This window comes from Balaenoptera ricei, chromosome 3 (genome assembly GCF_028023285.1).
Source record: "Balaenoptera ricei isolate mBalRic1 chromosome 3, mBalRic1.hap2, whole genome shotgun sequence".
Lineage (NCBI taxonomy): Eukaryota > Metazoa > Chordata > Mammalia > Artiodactyla > Balaenopteridae > Balaenoptera > Balaenoptera ricei.
In genome coordinates this window covers 156,432,522-156,452,307 of record NC_082641.1, presented here as the reverse complement: position 1 = coordinate 156,452,307, position 19,786 = coordinate 156,432,522, and the positions used below count along the sequence as shown (strand labels likewise).

The following is a 19,786-nucleotide window of genomic DNA, read 5'->3' as shown; positions in this document are numbered from 1 at the left end:
TTTGTAACCCCTTTCTTCTGCCTCTCCCTGATATTCTTCTCTCCTCCCAACTTCCTCCCTCATATCCAGGCAACCCTCGGTCTGCTTTCTGTTACTGTAATTAGTTTGCATTTTCTAGAATTTTACATATATGAAATCTTACAGAATTAGTGGTTAAGAGCTTAGGATCTGAAGACAGACCATTTAATCTTAAATCCATGCTCCATCACTTCTTTTTAGCTTTGAGATCTTGGGTCTGCTTTCTTCTCAAAGTACCGGTTTTGCCGGTTACCATGGGAAATTGAAATTTTCCACAGGGAAAATACAAGGGAAGAAAATACGATGCTTGAGAATAGAATTCCGAGGACTTTTGATATACTGTGTATGTGCTTGGCAAGCATATACATGACCATGTGCAGGAAGGTTCATAAGTCTGAGGGTAGAATGGAGAAAACTGTTTAATACAGAAGTAAAGGTTTGTAAAAAATAAACATGACTGGAAAAAAAAAGATGATGTGAGGCTGTATTTGAAATGATTGCTCAGGCTGGGAGAAAAACAAATAAAACCAGAATGGAGGTGAATAACAAAAAGTTAGGGATAGGTCAGAGGTTATACTATGGACAAAGAGTAGATTTAGTAGGCGTAGAAGAAAGGAAAGAACCATGTTTCAGAAATAAGATTTTCAGAGTTTGAAAGTTCTTAGGTGGACCTTTCCAGAATGTAATAAGGTTTACCCTGTATCATTAATTAAAGTAGAATAGAGGAAAATTCCAGGTGCAAGATTGTTTATTGAGGGGGCAGTGGAACTTGTGCTGACGAATTATAAATGGGACCTGAAAAGACGGCTTCCCCTATTTCTGGCTTGGTGAGACTGGTGGCATTGAAGTGGTTGAGAGAAATAGAGTTTAGCAGAGTGGAATGTTGTTTATTTACATGTTTTTCCTCTCCAGCGTGGTCCAACATAATTTGTAAGTACATGATGGCTTATGTATATCAGTCTCAAATGAGACTGGTCTCCTAGGAAATTTTCCACAATACTTATTGAGCAGTAAGTGCCACTAAACATACAGTACTGGTTCTCAGATACCTTATTGTTTTGATATAATATAGTTTCAATATGTTATTGATGTAATAATATAGTTGTGATATAAGGTAATAATAATATTTCCTGATGTTTTGGTATTCTCTCTGTGAGTCATTACCCATAGTACCTATTTTTAAAAAAAATTAGGTTTCTCATTGCAGTGGCTTCTCGTTGCAGAGCACGGGCTCTAGGCACACAGGCTTCAGTAGTTGTGGCACACGGGCTCAGTAGCTGTGGCTTGCGGGCTCTAGAGCGCAGGCTCAGTAGTTGTGGCGCACGGGCTTAGTTGCTCCGCGGCATGTGGGAATTTCCTGGACCAGGGCTCGAACCCGTGTCCCCTGCATTGGCAGGCGGATTCTTAACCACTGCGCCACCAGGGAAGTCCGACCTATTTTTTCTTTGTGGGTTATTCTACATTCAGACAGGGAAAATAATATAGGACAAGTTCAAGATTAAAGATGTTCTGTAGAAACATACTTGTTATCTTAGATGTGCACTGTCAGTGTGTAGCCACCAGCCACATGTGGCTATTGAGCACTTGAAACATGGCAAGTCCAAATTGAGATGTGACATACGTGTCAATTACAATATGCATTGGGCTTTGAAGACTTAGTACAAAACAGAAACGTAAAATAGCTTGTTAATAGTTTTTTTATATAGACTACAGGTTTGAAATGACAATAATGTGTATATATATTAGATTAAATAAAATATATTATTAAAATTAATTTTACCTGTTCCTTTATCACTTTTTAATGTGGCTGCTAGAAAATTAAAAATTTCAGAAGTGGCTTGCATGTGTGACTCATGTTACATTTTTGTTGAACAGAAAGAAACCCACCTCCCTGTTTTTCTGTAATCAAATGTGTAACTATTTGCTGAATTATAAATCCTTAGTGGGAAAGCAAAAAAACAAAAGAATTTGGTGTGTGAGTATGTTTAATGAAATTTGCTGTGAATAGATTCTAAAATAAGTACAAAATGCCAATGGCATTCTTCATAGAACTAGAATAATTCTAAAGTTTGTATGGAAACACAAAAGACCCTAAATAGCCAAAACAGTCTTGAGAAAGAAGAACAAAGCTGGAGGTATCATGCTCCCTGATTTCAAACTATATTATAAAGCTACAGTATTCAAAACAGTGTGGTACTGGCACAAAAATGGATACATGGATCAATGGCGCATAATAGAGAGCCCAGAAATGCATCCACATTTATATGGGCAATTAATCTATGACAAAGGGCCAAGAACATACAGTGAGGGAAAGACAGCTTCTTCAACAAACGGTGTTGGGAAAACTGGGCAGCTACATGAAAAATAATGAAACTGGACTGCTCTCTCACACCATGCACAAAAACAAGTTCAAAATGGATTAAAAGGACGTCCTTAGTGGCACAGTGGTTAAGAATCCTCCTGCCAATGCAGGGGACACAGGTTTGAGCCCTGGTCCAGGAAGATCCACATGCCACGGAGCAACTCAGCCTGTGTGCCACAACTACTGAGCCTGCGCTCTAGAGCCCGCGTGCCACAACTGCTGAAGCCCGTGTGCCTAGAGCGCGTGCTCCACAACAAGAGAAGCTGCCACAATGAGAATCCCGCGCACCACAACAAAGAGTAGACCCCGCTCGCCGCAACTAGAGAAAGCCCGCGTGCAGCAACAAAGACCCAACGCAGTCAAAAATAAATAAATTAATTTAAGAAAATAACCAAAGAACCAAAATGGATTAAAGACTTAAATGTGAGACCTGAAACCATAAAACTTCTAGAAGAAAACATAGGCAGTACCCTCTTCAATATCGGTCTTAGTAATTTTTTTTGGATATGTCTCCTCAGGCAAGGGAAACAGGCAAAACTAAACAAGTGGGACCACATCAAACTACATAGTTTTTGCACAGCAAAGGAAACTATTAACAAAACAAAAAGACCACCTACTGAATTGGAGAAGATATTTGCAGATAATATATTCAATAAGGGGTCCAAAATATACAAAGAACTCATATAATTCAACATCAAAAAAAAAAAAAAACTTGATTAAAAAATGGGCAGAGGATCTGAGTAGACATTTTTCCAAAGAAGACATACAGATGGCCACCAGGCACGTGAAAAGATGCTCAACATCACTAATCATCAGGGAAATGCAAATCAAAACTACAATGAGATATCACCTCACACCTGTCAGAGTGGCTATTATCCAAAAGCCAGCAAATAACAAGAGCTGGTGAGTCTGTGGTCTGTGGAGAAAAGGGAATCCTTGTGCACTGTTGGTAGGAATGTAAGTTGGTGCAGCCACTATGGAAAACAGTATGGAGATTCCTCAAAAAATTAAAAGTAGAACTGCTGTATGATCCAGCAGTTCACTCTGGGGTATTTATCTGAAGAAAACAAAAACACTAATTATAAGAGATCCATACACCCCTATGTTCATTACAGCATTAATGAACCAAGATATGGAAGCAACCTAAGTGTCCATCAGTGGATGAATGGATAAAGAAGATGTTGTCTGTGTATGTGTATATTATTATTCAGCCATGAGAAAGAAGGAAATCCTACTGTTTGTGACAACATGGATGGGCCTTGAGGACATTATGCTAATAAGTGAAGTAAGCCAGACAGAGAAAGCCAAATACTGTGTGATTTCGCGTCTATGTGGGATCTTAAAAAGCCAATGAACAAACATAGCAAAACTGAAACAGAATTATAGATATAGAGAACAAACAGGTAGTTGCCAGAGGAGAGGAGGATGGGGAGAGAAAAGAAGTAGGTGAGGGAGATTAAGAGGGACAAACTTCCAGTTACAAAAGTAAATGAGTCAAGGGGATGAAATGTACAGTGTGGGGAATACAGTCAGTAACTATGGAATATTATTGTGTGGTGACGTATTGTAATAGACTTTTTGAAATGTATAGTAAAATCAACTTACACTGCTGTGTTTCAGGAAGTAACATAGGGCTGTAGGTCAGTTATACTTGAAAAACAAACAGAACAAGAGACCAGATATGTGGTTACCAGAGGTGAGGAATCAGGGGAGGGGAGATTGGATGAAGACAGTCAAAAGGTACAAACGTCCAGATATCAGGTAAATAAGTACTGGGGTGCGGTGCACAACAGGATAAAGATAATCAGCACGGCTGTGTGTTATATGTGAAAGTCCTTAAGGGAGAAAATCCTAAGAGTTCTCGTCATGAGGAAAAGGTTGTTTTCTATTTCTTTAATTTTGTATCTGTATGAGACAATGGATGTTCATAAAACTTACTGTGATAATCACTTCATGACGCATGGAAGTCAAATAATTATGCTGTACACTTTCAACTAACACAGTGCCGTATGTCAGTTGTATCTCAAAATTGGAAGAAAACATAAGTACTTATATTAGATTTCTAATTATTTTAAAGTTATATCTAATGGATGGTATGAAACTTTGGTGATAAAGGTACCTGGATACCAAGCTTTAGCTGACTAGTCTTGAGATCAGAAAGTAGACCTTGCTTTGCCTTACAGATCTCTAAGTGCATTATGGGATTGTCAGCTGCAGCTAGATTGTATTCTCTGATACAGCAAGTGTCATGTTTGGTGACGCTTATGGTTTCCTTTCTACTTTTAGATTTTCTAAAGCAGTGTAGCATCACTTGGGAACTTGTTAGAAATATTGATTCTTGAGCCCCAACCCTGCCAAATTAGAAACTGGTGGCTTGGCCTGGCATTCTGTTTAAATCCTCCAAATGATTCTAAATTTGAGAAACATAATAGATTATACCACTTTTATAGAAGTAGCAAAGCTCAACTCAACCCCTTTATATAAATTCTCCAATTTTGTCCCCTTTATTCAGATCTGTTTATTTTGATTACACCGTAACTTAACGGATGTAAATGTTATTTTATCATGGAAGTGCTCACAAAATTTTAGGGTTTCGTTTCTAAATAGTCACAGTTGTATTTAGAGTGGTATTTTATTTGATTCTAATGAAAGTTTACTCTAAAAGTATCATTTAGGCAACTGTACACATCTATTTGGAAGGAATTACGTTCCTTTCTTTTCAATTAATCATTTGTAAAAATGTTATATTCTTAGGTGGATGCTCTGGGGTTGCGTTTGGAAGAGAAGGAAACCATGCTGAATAAGAAGACAAAACAAATCCAGGACATGGCTGAGGAGAAGGGGACCACAAGCTGGAGAGATCCATGACCTCAAGGACATGCTGGATGTGAAGGAGCGGAAAGTTAATGTCCTTCAGAAGAAGGTGAGGTGCAGGTGTTCTGAGCCCAGGGTCCCGCATCAGACCCACGTCCTCATTCCTACCACTGAGTTGTACCTAAGTGCTATCAGAGTTTCTCTCTCATTCCTCTGTTTATATTTTTGCAGGTCGTAATTGAAACCATTGCTGCAGGAGGTAGATTGTGAAAACTGTTCTGTATATTCAGTTTTTAAACTTGCGAAGTAAACACTGTTTGGTATCTTCAGTAGTATTTTCCGTGCTACTGTCTCTGAAAAGTGCCTTGTAAATTGCCAGAGTATTTGCATTGGCATTCTTCTACCTCTCCTAATCTTCTGTCTTGTATGGCAACTGTAGGGCCATGAATTAGTGTAGTACGTGGGCCGGGATTCTTGCAAGACTGCAATTTTGAATAGAAACACATGCTACTATAATGACATCTAATCTACATATGTCAAGGAAAGGAAGACTTTCTTTCCTATTTTACCTTAAACATAACTGGAAAGAGGCTAACACTGTAATAAATAAGGGAAGTACTAATAATTGTCTTCCCCTCCCCCTTTTAGCTAAATTAAAGGGTACCTTTGAGATAATAGTTACAGTAGACACTGGTATTTATTGTTCTTCTCCACTGAGGGGATAGATCAGAAATATTTGACATTGTCCCAGTTTATTTTTAACCTCTAACAATAGCCCAGGAATAAAACTCTCTTCACTAAACCTCAAATTCAGCTTTTCTTTTGTGTACAGAGGACCATGTTCAATATTTGTCCTCTGTTAATTTGGTTTTCATTTGCTTTCAATGAGTAAACATAAAAATTTGATCACTCTAGATGGGTGACTGTAGTATCTTGTTAGTGGATGCTACTTTGCTTTACATTTTTATACATATGTTCTTCTCACCTTACCCCCAACTGCTCACTTCCCCTTACCCGTTTCTTGTATACGCTTCCAGGCACAGTTTACATATACACAGGCAAATACGTATTCTCTTTTTTTCTGTTTACCTCTTTGTGTGTTCTTCCATAAACATTTTATGCATAATCCATATAAAGCAAAAATGTTTCTCTAAACACAAATGTTACCATTCCTTTATTTCCCTTTCCTTTCCTTTCCTTTTTTCCCATTAATATATTTTGAAACTTCTTCCGGGGCTTCTTCATTGTTACCAGCAGCACCTGTGTGGATGTGCTACGGTTTATTACAAGGTTTCCACTGATGGACAGTCTGCTTAAAGTTTCTGCTGTTATGTAAAATGATGCTGCATTTTAAAAATGTGCATATTTAGTTTATTCATATGTGAAGTATATTTCTAGGTAAATTACTTAAAGTAGAATTGCTGGGTGAAAGGATATGCATTTGTAATGTTGGTGGATTTTGCCAAGTCACAAGTACATTGGTTAGAACCCAAAGGTTGTTTCAAACTAATGCACGTCTTATTTTTAACTAGATAAACATTAAAAAAAGTTTTTAATAACTGTGAACAGGGGTTTGAAGTTAGAAATAATGCCTCATTATCCTGGAATAATCATAGTTTGTAAAAATAGAGTGGCAGCACTTATGTTAGCCACTTTATATCTGTAATGTTGTTTAATCCTTGCAACTTTTTGGGCGTGGAGTTTAGATCTTGATTGCTCTGTTATAATCAGTGGCTAAATTTTTAGGCCATGACACATAATAAGAAATATATGTTACATTCATCTGTGTCAACGTATAGTATACATGCTTAGAGGTACAGCTAAAACAAAATTTTCACAAAATATACTCTGAACTATCTTCTCCCATTTCTTAAAGGAAATAGAAAAATGTTAGTCCCAATCCATTAAGTTATTTCAGTACTCACTAATAAAACACTTTTATACCTTGGTATCCATTCTCCCATGCTCCCCTTTCCCGCCCCCAAAACAAAAACAAGCCCCAAACCAACAAAGTCCGAGACATATTACATCATAAGGGAGGTTCAAATTTGTACAAATTTGTTTAGCTAAAAAAGTGGTAGCTTCAGGTTTTGTCACAAGGTTGGTCTTATTCCAAAATGCAGCTTTTCCCATGACAACAACTTTCCTGTTGGGAGAATTAGTAGTATGTGTTCAAGCTTTTTGACACTACAGGACATCATACAAATATGACGTGTATTATGCTTTGTCTAGTCTCTTTGCCTTTCGCCGTGGAGGGCCAGTGGAGTAGGCTCTAGAGGGCCGGTAATTGTGCTCTTTTTAGTACACTAGCTGCCTCACTAATTTGTCATGTTATAGACTTTGATTTGTCTTAAAACAGTTATCAAATAGGTAGCACAGGTACTTTCAAAACTGGTTTAGATTATTATTGCTTCTTTTAAGATAATGCCTCTATACCTGTCATTTTCAGTGCTTAGAGCCTTCAGTGCTTTCTGCCTACTTATTTTGTTGTAGAAGTTGCTGTACTAACATCATTAGACTCAACGTTCGTGATGTGTTTCCTGGACCATTGTTTGCTGATAAAATAGAAATAGCTTTAATTTTTGGATCCACATAAAATAAACCAGAAAACACAGTAAGTTTAGAGGCAGTTAAAGGTTCTCAAGAGAGCTATAGTTATTTTTATTATGGCTTTCCTTTCTTGAGGTGCAAACATCCCCTTGCTCCAGGATTCTATGAGCAAGCTTGATTTTCAGGTGGTTGACAGAGGGGAGCTGGCTGAGTGCGAGACTGGGGGTTGAGGGAGCAGAGTGAACTCTGATGAGCTGGGCTGTGGTGATATGGTGGCTTCCGGAGGCCGTGTGAAAGGTGATGAGCCGCACGGACAGGATGTAGAAGGCACCATCTGTGGAGTAGATCATGTAGGAGATCTGGGAGAAGAGCGACAGGATGGAGATGAAATGGCCCAGACAGTGGTGACTGTGGAGGCCGCATATCTGGCGTTTATTGTACTACAGGATGTTGGTGATGGCCAGTACACGTCCACAGCAGTGATGCAGAGATGCACACAGCACGTGATTCCAGAAGACAGCCAGATGTCACATAGGATTTGGCCAAAGTTCCAGGTGTGGGTGATGGTATATGTGATGCAGATGGCTATGACCAAGATGAAAGCCAAGAGATTGGTCTTGGCCAGGGAGCCAGTGAGATAGTTGGCTGGCGTGTGGAGCTTCCTGGTAAGGAAGACGGTGAGAAGCACAAAGGCTTTGGTGAAGACTTTGGTCCATGTGGTGATGGAAAGGACCTCAGCAAGAGAGATCTTGAGTTCCTGGAAGGTCCCAGATCCCAAGCCTCTGGGGCTTCTGCAGCATTCAGGATCTGTTAGAGGCCCCCAGGAAGAGGCCTTCTGCCGACGGGTTTGGAGGGGGCATTCTAGGTGGCTCTCTCCGTACTCATAGCTCCTTCTTCCACAGTTGTCTTCCCCACAGAACAAGGGCGTCCTTCCATTTCACACTGGAGGGCGACACTTATCACATGAACAGACACAGTGAAAAGACCCCAGGTCTTACTTGTATTAAGAACACAGAGGTGACTCAGCTGTAATCAAAGATTGTTCTAACTCAGACGAATCCCAAGGTTTCTCACTCTTCTGGAACTCTGGTAGACACATGCTGAATTTGTTAGATAATCATCAGGTTACCCACCAGTGTGGACAGAGCTCTGCAGGTCTTGCTTTTGGCCTTTGGGCTCTTTCCAAAGGCTTGAGGCTCTTACTGTTTGGTGATGTATTCAGAATTTCCCCCACTCTTTTCTGTTTTGAGAAGATTCTGGATTTCAGGTTGTCTCCTGGGAACTTTTAAAGCTAGAGCACCAGCCGATTAAGAGAAGCAGTTCAGTCAACAGCCCACAGTTTTCCCAGATTAATCTTGACACATAATGAGGTACTTGTTTTGGTTCCTTTTCCACCGATCATTTCTGAGCCGGGAGAGAGAAATGTTCCAGTTCCCAAGACTTGGAGAATGCGTGAGTGCAGAGAACACAAACAAATGGCTCGCTGTGAGCTCCCCAAGAGGAGCACGGGGTCAGCAGCCCCTCCCTGGCCACACGAGTGCTGTGTTTGCTGTGGTGCGGCCCTTCCCCCTTCCTCCTTGCTTGTCACCTGGTTTTGTCCCACCTTAACTACAACCCCCAGCCGAGCACCTTCCGCTGGGCTCTTCCCTTCCCTATGCCTTTGAGATACCCCCTATTGCCTTCTTGTTGTTGTTGTTAAATTAACAGACTTTATTTTTAGGGCATTTTCCCATTTACTCCCTGCCCACAGTTTCCCGTTATTAACATCTTGCATTGGTGTGGTACATGTGTTAAAATTGATGAACCGATATTGGTACATTATTATCAACTAAAGCCTGTAGCTTACAGTAGGTTTCACTCTTTGTCTTGTACAGTTCTGTGGGTTTTGCTGAATGTATAATGACATGAATCCACCATTACAGCGTCATACAGAGTATCTTCACTGGCCTAAAGATCTCTGTGTTCTACCTATTCATCGCTCTCCCAGCTCGCTACCACGGATGTTTTTACTGTTTACAGTTTTGCCTTTTCCAGAATGTCATGTATTTGGAATCATACAGTATGCACCCTTTCCAGGACTTGTTTCTTTTACTTACTATATGCATTTAAAATTCCTCCATTTCATTTCATGGCTTAATAACTCACTTCTTTTTATCGCTGAATAATATTCTGCTGTCTGATGTACTGTAGTTTGTTTATGTAATTACCTGCAGAAGGACATCTTGGTTGCTTCCAATTTTTATCAATTATGAATAAAGCTGCTATAAACATTCCCATACAGGTTTTTGTGTGGGCACAAGTTTTTAACTCATTTGGGTAAATACCTAGGAGCATGATGGCTGGATATATGGTTAGACTGTGTTTAGCTTGTAGAAACTTCCCCTATATTGCTTTTTGTTTGTTCGTTTGTTTTTGACTGCGTCAGGTCTTAGTTGCAGCATATGGGATCTTTCGTTGCGGCGCACAAGCTTTTCGTTGCAGCGCGCGGGCTTCTCTCTAGTTGTGGCACGTGGGTTTTCTCTCCCTAGTTGTGGCGCATGGGCTCCAGAGCGCATGGGCTCTGTAGTTTGCAGCACACGGGCTCTCTAGTTGAGGCACGTGGGCTTAGTTGCCCCGTGGCATGTGGGATCTTATTCCCCCGACCAGGGATCGAACCCATGTCCCCTGCACTGGAAGGCAGATTCTTAACCAGTGGACCACCGGGGAAGTCCCTATATTGCTTTTTAATTGGGAACTTTGAAACACATGAGCTTTGCAAAACGTGTTATACACTTGAGTATTCTTTTTTTTTCTTGGTCAATGTGTATTAATGTTTTGGCTTGCTGTAAATCCCTGGGTTATTCCCACTGTAGATTGTTGCTGTAACTTTGCTACTCACTTCTAGTGTGCCCACAATTATTTTTTTAATAGAAAAAATAATTCTGAAGTATACTTTGGGGGAGAGTGTTGTACAATCATTGTAAAAGTTTAGCCTCTGAAACTTTTTTTGTCTAATTTTTATGCAGAATGTAGAATCACTAGTATATTTGAAATATATTTGTTTTGAAATATTTGAAATATTGGGTAAATGTGCTCAACTGTTTTAAAATCTAGATTTTAATGCACTAAGAAGGGGGTCAAAGGGTGCAAACTTGCAGTTATAAAATAATTAAGTCCTGGTGATGTTACGTATGGCATGGTGACTAAATATAGTTAACAGTACTGTACTGCATGTTTGAAAGTTGCTAAGAGAGTAGATCTTAGACGTTCTCATCACAGGAAAAGAAATTTCATAAGTATATATGGTAACAGATGTTAACTAGACTTACTTGTGGTGATATTTTGCAGTATAAACAAATACTGAATCATTATGTTGTACACCTGAAACTACACAGTGTTACCTGTCAGTTATACCTCAACTAAAGAAAAGACACTAAGAAATGACAATGTGGATTAAAAAATTAGCTAGTTTTAAATTATGAAAGTAATATATGTTCAAGGTAAAAAAAAATTCAAAAGTACAAAAGCATATGAAATGAACTTATCTTTTCCCATCCTTTGACCCTCTCAGTGCAGCTCCTTAGAGATGTAACTTGTTAATAATTATTTGTATACTCTTCTATAAAATATCTATGCATATATAGGCATACGTATGTTACACACCATTTTTAAAAAAAGACAAGTGGGATCATACTTTTTTATTCGTTTAAAAATAAACGTATTTTTGTGTCTTTTTATATGTAGCTTTATCTCATTGTTTTTAATGTCTGCTTGGTTTTCGGTGTCTTACTTGCACCATAATTAACTGATGTCCTATAGCTGTATAAGTAGATATTTATAGGGTTTTTTCTTGTTTATATATTTGTTATAGTAGCATAACAGTTAATGACATAAACATACCTCATTCATGAATTGATATTGTATGCATCTAAAAAAATTGATGGATGCCCAGTTCTCTAAAAAACTTGTGCCTTTATATATTAAGATGAGTTTCTGCACAGCTTCATCAGACATTTGTTGCCAAACCTTTAAAAATTTCCAGTGACCTGGTAGATAATTTAAAAATACCTTCTTTCTTCCTTCCTTCCTTCCTTCCTCCCTCCTTCCCTCCCTCCCTCCCTTCCTTTCTTCCTCTCTCTCCGTGCCCCCATTTATTTATTTATTTATTTATTTATTTATTTATTTATTTATTTATGGCTGCGTTGGGTCTTTGTTGCTGTGCGTGGGTTTTCTCTAGTTGCAGCGAGCAGGGGCTACTCTTCGTTGCGGTGCACAGGCTTCTCATTGCAGTGGCTTCTCTTGTTGCGGAACACAGGCTCTAGGCGCACAGGCTAAGTAGTTGTGGCTTGCGGGCTCTAGAGCGCAGGCTCAGTCGTTGTGGCACACAGGCTTAGTTGCTCCGCGGCATGTGGGATCTTCCCGGAACAGGGCTCGAACCCGTGTCCCCTGCATTGGCAGGTGGATTCTTAACCACTGCGCCACCAGGGAAGTTCCAAAAATATCTACTTTCTTGCTTAATATTTATTTAAATTTGAGTGCATGTTAAGCATTTTTTCATAGGGTTTTCTTCGTTTTGAAGCTACATATTCATGTCGTTTCTACATTTTTCTGTTAGATGGTTTATTTTTTTCCCTTATTGATTTATAGGGGTTCCCTAGTAAGTGAATTGGCCTCTTTCCTCATGTTTTACAAATATATTTTCTTGTTTGTCATTTTCTTTTTTACTTCCTTTATGGTATTTGTTTTAGAATTTATGTGTCAAATTTAGTTGTCCTTTCCTCTGTGTCCTCTCAATTTTCAGTCATGCTCAGAAAGTCCTTATGCCCACTAAGGTTATTAAGTAATTCACGCATGCTTTCTTCTGGTACATTTAAAGTTTCTTTTTTCTTTATACCTAAAAATTGTTTTATAAAATTTATATATTGGCTTTAATGATTCAGCTTTTTCTTCTTCTATGTGGCCAGTCATCATTATAATATTTATTAAATAATCTACCTTTTTCCTCCTGATTTGAAATGCCAAAAATAAATTGTCGTTTAAATCTGGGCCTGTTTCTGGTCTGTTCCATTTATCTGCCTCTGTTTCTTTGACTGCTTTTTATGAAAAATACTTAGTTTGTTTAGAATCCCCCTTCCTGATTTTTGTTGGTAAGCTTTGTTGTCTTTTGCTGAGTCCACAGTGCTTTTCATATTTACATTGTGTTGCTTTTCGAAGGGGAAAAAGTCTTTTCTGTAATCGTGATTCATATTGTTTAGCCTTTATTTCTGTGTTTAAGTGAATTTAATGTTTACCACTGTTTGTAGCACCATGGCTTACCTGTTCCCAAGGTTTACATTTCATTTAATTCTTGGTTCCCCAAGAACTCCTTTGAACACTTTTTCAAGAATGGTCCTGGCTGCTTGCTTGTTTGTTTTTTTTTAAAGTGTACCTTTTTATTTAAGATTTTTTTTTTTTTGGATGTGGACCATTTTTAAAGTCTTTATTGAATTTGTTACAGTATTGCTTCTGTTTGATGTTTTGGTTTTTTGGCTGTGAGGCATGTGGGATTTTAGCTTCCTGACCAGGGATTGAACCTGTACCTCCTGCATTGGAAAGTATAGTCTTAACCACTGGACAGCCAGGGAAGTCCGCTGGGTGCTTGCTTGTTGACCATGCATTTGTATTATCTTTTTACATTTTATAATTTAATTATTTGTGAGATTCAAAAAGCATAGAGAATAACATAATAAGTAATGGTAATTACTCAACTTGGGAAGTAAAATTTCAAACAGAGTCAAAGTTCTTTGGCATATCTTTTCTTGAGAGTATTCCCCTCCATTCCCTCGCAGAAATAAACGCTTGCTTTGGTGTTTATGCATGCACCCGTATCTTAGGTCAGGATGCATGTTTTCGTACAACCTGTGTATGTGTTAATAAAATTTATATAAGAGGAAATATACATGGCAAATAAATATGAAAAGTTATGTACCCTCACTGTAATCAGTGGAATGTAAAAGAAGACCAGATTAAGAAACCATTTTATACTTAGCGTTGTAAGCTGTGTTCGCAAAAATTAAGAAGTCTGACAGTATCAGGTGTTGGTAAATGTGGCAACTGAATTTCTCACACAGTGCTGTTGGGTTTTTAAATAGGTACAACTATTTTGGAAAGCACTTACTAAACATAAGGGTACCCTGCCAGATACATATACTGTAGATGAACTCCAGGATGTATGTAAGAATGCTCATAGTAACCTTGTTTGGATTAAGGAAAAAACCAAAACAGAACTGAGGAAATACTTTGCAAATGTTTATTGGCAGAATGATTGAGTTAGTAAGTTGTGGTATAGTCACACAGTGGAATATATTATTCTTTTCGTTTTAGGGCAAGGGAATATTTAGGATAAAAATTCAGCAAAGTTATTTCTTCTGGAGGTAGGGAAGGGAAGAGGGTTGGGATAAGGAAGAATATATGAGTATCTTAAGTAGTTCAGGTAATTCTCATTCTTACGATGGGTAATGCGTTTGTGTGTAATTTAACATACTTCATAACATATAGATACATATTTATATTTGAAATATATTCAAAATACCTGGAGGCAGATTTACTTCTGTTTAATTTGCTGGTACATGGGTGCTTATTATATACTTTATATGTTTCCTTTTGTTTAATTGTGAATAATAAAAATGCCTAGAAAAAACCTGCTCTGTACCTGCATATCTATCTTCATTGAGAAAGAATTTTTCCTGTGTTTTACTTTAAATTCATTCCTAATTTTATAATTGTGAAATTAGAACCACCTTCCTCTAGAAGTTTATTTGTATATTTTGAAACAATGTCTGATGCAGATGTAGAGTCTCATTTGATAAAGCCCAGCTGTTCGTTGGATGAAAATTTCCTACAAAGTCTGGCAAATGGATTTATTCAGCTTATGGTCAGATATGTCCAATTAAGATGCATGAATGGCTTGGACAGTTTTGACCCTCTTTCCTTGAACCATAATTTGGCTACTTATCGTATTTGCTTGTTAAGATTAGCTTGGGCCGTATTGAACAAGTGTAATCCTCCTTCAGCAGGATGATTTTTTAGCTATTGGGAGCCTATATTTGACAGCCCCCAAATCTTATTTTCCTCGGTGAAATATTGCTGTTCCTCCCATTATTCTTACTTGCCCTGATTAATTTTTCTGATGGCAGTTGTTTTTCTACACTCATTTTTCCTCCATACTTGTACTCTTTGGAATTTTGGATCTAGTTGCAAGAGAGATGATTAGAAGGTGATTAATGTTCTGTTCTTGGCCCTCCCTGAAATGTGGTATTGGGAAAACTCACTAACCCTCAGTTTCCTCATCTGTAGACAGGGTATAATAGTTACTTTGGGGGGGTTGTGAAATGATGTAATGTGTATAAAAGCACCTTGGAACCCATGAAGTGTTATATACCATGCATATATTAATAGGTGTTAATATTGTTTGTTCTTTATTACATTTTACTTTGCTAAATTCAGCCAATGACTCTAATCTTTAAGAATCTTTTGAAACTTGATTTATTTAGTCTGTTTATCTCCTTCAGTTTTATGCCTTCAACCCTTATGAATATATTCTTTTTTTAAAAAAAGTAAATTTATTTATTTATTTTTGGCTGTGTTGGGTCTTTGTCGCTGTGCGTGGGCTTTCTCTAGTTGCGGCGAGCGGGGGCTACTCTTTGTTGCTGTGCACAGGCTTCTCAATGCGGTGGCTTCTCTTGTTGTGGAGCACGGGCTCTAGGCGCACGGGCTTCAGTAGTTGTGGTGTGCGGGCTTCAGTAGTTGCAGCACGCGGGCCCAGTAGTTGTGGCTCTCGGGCTCTAGAGTGTGGGCTCAGTAGTTGTGGCTCGTGGGCTCTAGAGCGCAGGCTCGGTAGTTGTGGCGCACAGGCTTAGTTGCTCCGCAGCATGTGGGATCTTCCCGGACCAGGGCTCAAACCCGTGTCCCCCTGCATTAGCAGGTGGATTCTTAACCACTGCGCCACTGGGGATGCCCATGAATATGTTCTTTATACGTCCATGTAGGTGATAAAATGTTGCATAGGCTCAGAAAAGACTTTTGTGGTATATTGTAAGAAAACTCTATCAGATTGATATGTCTATCCAAACAATTCGAAGACCTCCTTTTGTTGTCTGTAGGATTTTTTTTTTTTTTTTTTTTTTGGTAATCCCAGTTTGTTTGCAGGTCTAATTTATTTTTTATTTTTAAAAAATTTTTATTTTATATTGGAGTATAGTTGATTTACAATGTTGTGTTAGTTTCAGGTGTACAGCAAAGTGATTCAATTATACATATATATGTAACTATTCTTTTTCAAGTTCTTTTCCCATTTCAGTTATTACCGAATATTGAGCAGAGTTCCCTGTGCTATACAGTACAGTTCCTTTGTAAATCCATTTTCTCCTCTGTTCTTCATCCAGAAGAAATCTGTCTTGAAAATCTGAGTCCATTGGACTCATTATCATTCTGTATAATTCCTTCTTAGAGTGATGTGAGCCACATGATGATGTACACGATGGCCTAGCTTTCTAAGCAGTGTGTCTATTTCTATACACTGGAATCTTCTTGGCTTCTCTCCTTTCCCCCCTTACTGAGTGCATTGATAGTTGCACAGTCACTTTATGTTCTTGTGGGCGTCCCAGTCTTCCCAGGCGTCCTCAGCTGTCTCATTCATGCAGTCAGCATTGCCTTCTGCTGTGCACCTGGCACTGTGCTAAGTACACAGAGAGGATGGTTTCTGCTCTCAGAGTCTCAGAGTTGTAGCAGTTAAAGAAGTTACCATACAAATGGTGTACAGTGGGCACAAAGCAAGGCATTCCGGATTCGACCTTGTGTGAAAGGAGTCTAAGAGAAGTCTTAGCAGTCGAGTCTTGAAAGGTGTGTGAAAGTTTGCTAGGCAGATGGGGAAGGGGTAAGAGGTCCCAAGCTGAGAGAGCGGTGTGAATGAAAAAGGGGAATAGTGTCCTTTCCAGAGGGTCACGCCCTGGAATTTCACCTCTGTACTTCATACATTTGTAATACGGATTCCTAAAAATTTCTGGTAGAGCTCTGTCTCTCAATGCCTTTTCTTTCTTACTATGATCTCTCCTATTACCTGGTCTCTGGGAAAATTATTCCCATTTCTTACATAATGCGAAGGTTTTCAGAGAATATACTCATCTTTATTGTCCTATTAGTTTATTTAGGAAACTGATAAATAGAATTCAGTTTTTCTTTTCCCTGGCCCTGAAGATTTTCCATCAGAAACTTTAGAAATTTACCTGCGGTGGTATATTGAAGTATAACCTTACAGGCGGATCTTGAGATTTTCCTGGAGAGATGTCTTTTTCTTTTTGAATTAATTAATTAAATTGACTTTTGGCTGCATCAAGTCTTAGGTGCAGCATGCGGGATCTTCATTGAGGCACGCAGGGTCTTTCGTTGCAGCGCGTGGGCTTCTCTGTAGTTGTGGCGGCAGGTTTTCTCTTCTCTAGCTGTGGTGTGCAGGCTCCAGGGCGCATGGGCTCTGTAGTTGTGACGCGCAGGTTCCAGAGCTCGTGGGCTCTATAGTTTGTGGCACGCGGGCTCAGCAGTTGTGGCGCATGGGCTTATCCCTGCGGCATGTGGGATCTTAGTTCCCTGACCAGGGATCGAACCAGCATCCCCTGCATTGTAAGGCGGATTCTTTACCACTGGACCACGAGGGAAGTCCCTGGAGACATGTCTTAATTCTATGCAACACTTAACCTACTTTGCTGCTGCTTCTTTTTTTTTTTTAATTTCTTTATTTTTGGCTGCGTTGGGTCTTCATTGCTACGTGCAGGCTTTCTCTAGTTGCAGCGAGCGGGGGCTACTCTTCGTTGCGATGCGCGGGCTTCTCATTGCGGTGGCTTCTCTCGTTGCGGAGCATGGGCTCTAGGCTTGTGGGCTTCAGTAGTTGTGGCACGCGGGCTCAGTAGTTGTGGTGCACGGGCTTATTTGCTCCGTGGCACGTGGGATCTTCCCGGGGCTCGAACCCGTGTCCTCTGCATTGGCAGTCGGATTCTTAACCACTACGCCACCAGGGAGGTCCCTATTTTGCTTCTTGATTTATCCACTTACTCCATAAGGAAGAGCAAATGGTAACTCTGCTTTCATCCTTTCCTTGTTCTTGGCATCTGCATTCTCTATCATTTTTCTCACAAATATTACTTATAATTGTAAGTTTAAGTAATATTTAACTCTTTTAATATTTAAGGAGAATACCAGGAAACAATGTATTACTTTGGCATTACTTTGGCATATTAAATATGCATTAAAAATCCTTGTTTTCTGAAAATCGTAGCAGCTTTGAGAATGGCTGGATTGTGAATCACATACTCTGGACCGATTTTGGGTCTGTCTGGGCCACCACTGCCTGCCCATAGGCTTCCAGCTTTCTAAGTAGTATATGTATTTGTATGCACGGGGATAGCCCTGCGCTCAGAGAATGAAATGAGACAATAGCAGATGGCCAAGCATGCAGTACAGTGGGATTAGCACCGGCCTCTCCTTTCCAGGGCTCTCCGCTATGGTTTAAAGTAGTTTTGTGTTACAGTAAATTTCTTATCTTCATAATAAATCACTGACCTGGAAAATGTAATTGAGCATTTGAATCTGAGCTGCATTCAGAATCTGTGTTAAAATTGTACAGCTTCTTGCTTGGTTGATTATAAATGGTAATGTAGCTTGGAGTTTAATTTGCTGACGCAGACGTTATCATCTTTCCCTTGTATGCTTCTGTAACTTCTCTTTATTTCACCTTGCCTGCATCTCCAGTTTCCTAGGTTTTGGTATTTAGAGTTTAGATTTATCAGTAGCAGAAAGCTAACTGATAATTGAATTAGAAAGTTTTCCCTTTTTGTGGTCCTGGATTGGTTCTTTAAGTCTCCTGTTATTTTGTTTTCGGTAGGAAGTCAGAAAGAATAGGTTCTTTACACACTCTATTTGTTTGCTGTAGAGTCTTGACTTTAAGGACATGTTAGTTTCTTCACTTTTTCCATATCATAAAATGGAAAGAATATATTTTAGCATTGAAAACAATATTTACTAATTTATTCTGAGAAAATTAATATTTTAAAAATTGTGCTTTTATTTTTAATAAGGATTAATTGTAATGTTTTCTAAATATTCTTTTTAAATCACAAGCCAGCTGTTAATGAAGCTAAGTTGAAAGAAGAGCAGGTCAGGCCCTAATTGGATTTTAAGTTGGAAACTTAATATACTTAGGCATTAGAATTTTCCCTTTTCTTTCTTTCTTTATTATTTTTTAATAGAACTCAGTTTAATTAAAAATTTTTTTCCTCAGTGGAAAATATGTATAGCTAAATTCTTGAAATATTTTATTGAAAAAACAATGCATAGTAAATGAAGTCTGACTGATGGTAACTTTTCTGCTGGGGAATATGCTCCATATGGATTTACTTTGCTTCATATAACTTTTTTCCCCTCACTTTTTCAAGTAAACCTTAAGGAGGGTAGATAGTTGAACTTTCAAAGTCTGGTTTAACTTCCATTTGTCAGTAGATAACTTTTTAAATGATGCTGGTATTATACAAGTAACATCTTACAATGATTGAAGAATTAGTCCCTAAAAAAGGGAGGATCTTAGTTTACTTTGTTACAAAATATCTTTTCATTATGATATGTTCCTTCTCACCATCCCTCCTCTTCCAGAACACCCCTCTCCAAAAAATAAAAACAATAAAAGAAAACACAACATGCCTCATCCCTATCTTCTGATAATCTAGAAACAATACACTTTCGATATCAGTGATTAAAACAGAAAGAGCAATAGCATTGTAAAGATAGACGGGGGAGGAAAACCTCTCGCTGCATAGTAAACTGTTGCTGAAGCTTAGTGGAGTAAACAGTCATTTTATGTGTGAATCAGGAATTCAGGAAGGGCTCTCTTGCGTAGTTTGTCCCTGATTTGTTTGGTGACAGCTGGGGGTGTCTGCAGCTGGGTGACCCACTACCAGGATGGTTTCTTCATTTGCGTACATCCTGCCTGGGTATTCCTTGGCCTCTGGCTCCGTGGCTCCGTGGCCAGTTAAGGGTTGC

At 38.8% G+C, this 19,786-nt stretch overlaps 1 protein-coding gene across 21 annotated transcripts in view; it reads left to right on the top strand.

Annotated features, from left to right (window-relative positions):
* Positions 1-19,786, top strand: part of LOC132362734 (ELKS/Rab6-interacting/CAST family member 1-like) — a 187,013-nt gene that overhangs the window by 17,810 nt on the left and 149,417 nt on the right. For all 21 annotated transcript variants that reach the window (XR_009502451.1, XR_009502460.1, XR_009502458.1 and 18 more), the window contains exon 4: positions 5,135-5,303. Coding sequence is in view for 9 of the 21 variants with exons in the window: in XM_059917719.1 (XP_059773702.1) it covers positions 5,259-5,303 (45 nt within the window). In the remaining 12 variants the exon portion in view is untranslated. The remainder of the gene's footprint in view (positions 1-5,134; positions 5,304-19,786) is intronic.